At 42.7% G+C, this 5,000-nt stretch overlaps 1 protein-coding gene across 32 annotated transcripts in view; it reads right to left on the bottom strand.

The window, feature by feature from the left end:
• Positions 1 to 5,000, bottom strand: part of Stim (stromal interaction molecule) — a 108,179-nt gene that overhangs the window by 78,952 nt on the left and 24,227 nt on the right. For 23 of the 32 annotated variants that reach the window (XM_086539211.1, XM_086539219.1, XM_086539220.1 and 20 more), the window contains exon 2: positions 4,248 to 4,319. The exons of the other annotated variants lie outside the window; for them this stretch is intronic. In XM_086539211.1, the coding sequence (XP_086395337.1) occupies positions 4,248 to 4,319 (72 nt within the window). The remainder of the gene's footprint in view (positions 1 to 4,247; positions 4,320 to 5,000) is intronic. 32 annotated transcript variants of the gene reach the window in all.

Below are 5,000 nucleotides of genomic sequence, written 5' to 3'. Positions count from 1 at the left end.
GAGGGGAGAGAGCCAGTGAGAGGAGAGAGGAGAGAGAGAGATCATTTTCTTCTCACCCACCACCCACGCACTATCCATCCATTCATAAGGGTAAAGACGTCTTTTGTTGACATCCGATAAATGAGCTGACAAGATGACGAAGCATCCATCGGCGGGGATGCATGAAACAAAGCGGTTCACAAAAGGTCATTAAGGCGTTAATCACTTGACCGAGTTTCGTTCTAAGGACGAAAGCGCCACAGTGGTATAAATAACAAGAAGCATATTAGCCATCATTAATAATAATAATAATAAAAATAAATAAACAAGGTCTGTCCCCATGAAACGACAAGAAGTCCTAAAATTAAACTCAAACTCCGTTCGTCGCAGATGTCGTGAGCGCAAGTCGTGGAGCAACATCTGCGAAGGGATGAGCGAACGTGAATCTTAACGTAGAAAAAAAACGAACCCAAAATAAGACGAAGGGACAGCCACGCCCTCCTCTGAGTAAACAAGCCATTCATTAAAGACTAAAAAGCGGAAGGTGTAGCCCCATTCCGAAAAATGTCTTAAATATAATCACTGACAAATGACGGGACGGAAGTGACTGATCGATTAAGGGTAAGGAAACATGCAGCTCACCTAAAAGTAACGGACCCAGTCAAATGAAAGGCATGACTGGGTCTTTGCCAAGGACTAGAGGGGGGGAGAGAATGGCAGAGAGAGGGTGAGATAGGGAAAGGACAAGTACACCAGCAAAATGAGGTCAGACACTGTCGTTGCGAGACCAAGGTCAGCGTGTCAAGGTGCGGCTCAGCAAATCAAGGCGACAATCAGGAGTGAGAAAGGACCCCTCCCCCCTCCTCTTCCTCCTCCCCGTCCCCTTTCCCCCTGTCCTCTTTTTCTTCCTCTCCATCCTCCAACTTTCCTTTTCTTCCTCTCCATTTTCAAATTTTCGCTTTCCCTCTCCTTCCCCTCTCTTCCTCTCCCCTCGCCAACTTCCGCTTTCCCTCTTTCTCCAAGAAGCGCGGCGGCACCGAGTCGCCTTCGGATTCGCACCATTCGGCAAGTGTCGGGGCACAAGTGTGCAGGTGATGCCGGAGGTCTTCGGTTGGCAGACAGCCTTAACGCACCTGTGCTGCCGCATAGCATTTTCTTTTACCGATCCCAAGGTATCGTGAATATGATGATCTTACACCTCATATTCCCATTAAGCCTATTTTATCTGACTTATGTGCTTCCTAGTCTCCCATCCATACACACGAATTCATGACTCCCTTATTAAGAAAAAGAAAAATTATATTTGCATATTAACACCTGGTGAACATCTGAATTCGTAATGGGAAGCTGAGAAATTCGCAGAAATTAGCACCATTTCAAGGCTTCAAGTGGATTTCTACATCAACCAAAAATGGCGCTCAAATTGCAAAATAAAATAAAACCACCACAATAATACTACAAATAATAAATAATAACCAATGGCATCATAATGATAGCCACTGAAAAATGTAAAAACTTGTAAACAACATATATGCACAGTATAAAAATTACTCAATATCTATTTTCTGGTGTAATATTAGCCTAGTTTCTTAAACAAATAAAAGTATATAAAGTGAGACGAGATAGATCCTGATGGACTAACATAAAAATAAGGAAGTAACAAACAAAGCAATAAATAAATGACCAAACCCTTTCACCAACGGCTCTCCCTCGAAGTCAATAAAAATTGAGCAACAAGCCCAGTTGAAAGGCATGCTTGTCAACAGTCTAAACCTAGTAAAGAGATGAAAGCAACTAGACACTCTCCTCTTTTCCTATTTTCATCAGATTCTAACATGGATGCTGTACACGTCGACGTTTATTTTTAGTTAGGTGAAGGGCGTTTAGATTTGCTCTACTGTGGCACGAAGGGAGATTTCGCCGACAGGATCTCGATCACATAAAAGCGCATCCATCATTCAATGCTTCTTTAATAAGAATAACTAATGAAAAGATACTTCTACTTTCTTGTTCTTGAGCATCTCTTTGTCCGCCTTCATCCACCCCAAAACACGTCTATCCCTGGTTATGAAATCCGAGAGAGTACCTAGCTCACGACACCTGCCATGCACCTCCGCGTGCCGCCAGCCAGAGTGCCAACTAAGAGCTCCTACCGTCCTAACCCCACTCAAACTGGACGTCGGGGGCTGGCGAGCGTCCGAAGCTGGAAGACGCCTCCGCCCTTAGACCCTCTTTCCCTCCCTATGCCGTCGGGCGGTCCCAGCCGAGGGACTTCAGTTGCCAGCCACGAGGAACCCGTGCCAGGTGCAACCGCAAGCTGCGCCTCTTCTAAGCCGCCGGGATGTGCCAATAGTGTGTCCCCGGTGGCAACAACCTCTTTCTCGCGCTCCTTATAGATCCGATCTCCTGTTATGATGAAAGTTTTAACGCATGGGTCGTCTCTCCCAGCCGGAATCACACGCAGATCAAGCAAGAATCACTGCAAGCGCCGAGTCTCGGGGTAGTAAGGGCGTGGCGCGTCCTTACCCTCGGCTGAGGGAACGAAGAAGAATAACAGCTCTCAGCTTCGGAATCATCTCGTTAATATCGACTTTCCATTCTTGTGTCAGGGACCTTCAAAGTACAGGTCACAATTAAATCAAATAAATAAACAAATACATAATACTGAATGTATATTTGCATTTAGTAAAAAAAGAAAATTGACATTTTTCATATCAGATGGAGAAACCTGTGACAACTACTGCCTAGAGCACAATAGACGTTGAAGCGGGTCGAGAGGGCAAAAGATGAAACTAAACTGGGTCGCAATGAAAAAAAAATGTATATAACACTGCGCTATCTGACTGCAATTGCCCCGTATGCCGAGAGGGCAATGTAAGTTTATTCACTTATTTCTGACAAGTAAAATTTATGCAGGCAGTATCAACTCTCCAATTCAAATGTTGATCCTGAAATTTTAGTTTCATATTCTGAAAGAGTCCAAGGCAATGCAATGACTTTAGTAGTAGGAAAGTGTGTTGCATCAACTACAGGGGCAATTAAATCACTCCGTCTGTCTGCGATTGTATATTCCTGTAAGTAACTGTCTCTGTCTCTGTCTCTGTCTCTGTCATGCCTGTTTGCCTCTTACAGAGTTTTTTTGTACATTTCGATTTAAGTCAGAAAACTGAAACTGTGTCATGTGCCGTAACACATGCAATATATCGTCAGAATGTTTATGGTTTCAAAATGGCATCTTGTTTACCCGCGTCAGTACTATGAGATCACGAGATTTGCATAAACTCGCTGATGATAATCTTAGCATGCTTGCAATATCTAAAAAAAAATCTACCTATGGATCACACTCAGAGAGAAAAAAATGGAGGATGAATTTCAAAAAGTTACCAGATCACATTAACAGACAAACAAACAAATACAACAGGATAAGATGTGCCACGGGGAATCGCGACAAACATAATATGACAATCCTCATCAGCTGAATATCTCAGCTACAGGATGGACGGAAAGACAGAAAACATATGAAAAAAATATTAGTCCTACATTTTCCTCTCTATGAAAATCACGAGGAAAAAACAAATCTTATCAGCTGACTAACACGCCTGCCTCTGTAAGATACGCATTCTCGTTATCTTATATATACAATGTGTTCAGGATGTTTTTCTTTTCTTTCAACGATGTCTGTCAAACAATCTAAACATCGCAGCTGGCACTACCACGCGCAATCCCTTATAAATTTAGAAGACTTACAATGCTCCGTATAAAATGAACTTTGTGAGCTGCTGCTAAATATTTCATTCTAAAAGGACGAGTGACAATGTCTGTCTATCTGCGTTCTTCTCTTCTTCTGTGTGTAAGAATGTGTATAACCATATACGCACACGCACAGACAGACAGACAGAGGATTGGGCAGGTATGAGTAACAGAATGAGTGACTGAATGACTGCCACAGCCGAGGTGGGTGGGGCGTGTGTCGTACACGTCATGGTAGATGAAGTGGAGTGCACAGCCACTACACGCACATCACCAAATGGTCAGAATCTAGAACGAGATGTAATTACCAACTGAAGGGACTGACAAGTGTGTTATCCACATCCCTCTCTGGCCACAAAAATATCTTAGGTTTTTGCATCTGTCTCTCTGTTTCTCTCTCCCTCTCTCTAACACGCGCCGTGCACACACACACACGCACGCACACATGCACCTATCCCTCGGGGAGTTCATAGCTTTGTTTGGGGTGAGAAAAGGGTCAAAAATATTCAAAACGAGACCTTTAATCCACGATGACCTTTCTAAGCGGTTGCCCAGCGTACTATGACGCAGCATCAGTTCACTGGTCACACCTAGGCAAAAAAATGAGATGGATAATTAAAAAAATAATTATATTTTTAAAAACATATAAAATAATAATTCACAATCAATGTTTACATAGGTATTTTTCCGTGAATTTACAACGTGCTACTTTAGTTTGCAGTGTTAATAGCATTGTAAAACTCATCACCATAATAAGGTATGGTTCTGGGGAGCGAGGAGGACGAGGAGGAAGAGAAAAACACAAAGCAAAAAAGTAAAATAAAATTCAGTGGCGTACATGGGAGTAATGTAAGTTTGTACTCACTAACTATTGCCACAATTTCAACATTAAGCATTGCAATATCAGCAAAGGCTCTTAATAACAGTTGACAGGGGCGATGGGAAGGGAAGGGGAGAGAGGGGGCCCCGAAAGACCCAATACTGCAAACAAGGGATAACACACACTCAAGATGACCAACACCATTTGATAACACCAATCAATCGATGTGCCATAGTGACAGCCTCCGTCAATCATCACATCGCTAGACCCCCCCCCCCACACACACACACCATCCGAGTGCCGGCACCAGTCTTTTACTAGCTGCTCCTTTATCAGATAACATTTTATCTGCCTCAATCGAGAATCCTTTTGCTGAAATATGTAGTGGGGAATGTGTGTGTGTATATATATACATATATATACATATATATACATATATATATATATATAT

This window comes from Penaeus japonicus, unplaced genomic scaffold (genome assembly GCF_977035675.1).
Source record: "Penaeus japonicus unplaced genomic scaffold, GWHDUDI00000001_assembly GWHDUDI00000008, whole genome shotgun sequence".
NCBI lineage: Eukaryota > Metazoa > Arthropoda > Malacostraca > Decapoda > Penaeidae > Penaeus > Penaeus japonicus.
This window is presented reverse-complemented; position numbering and strand designations above follow the sequence as displayed.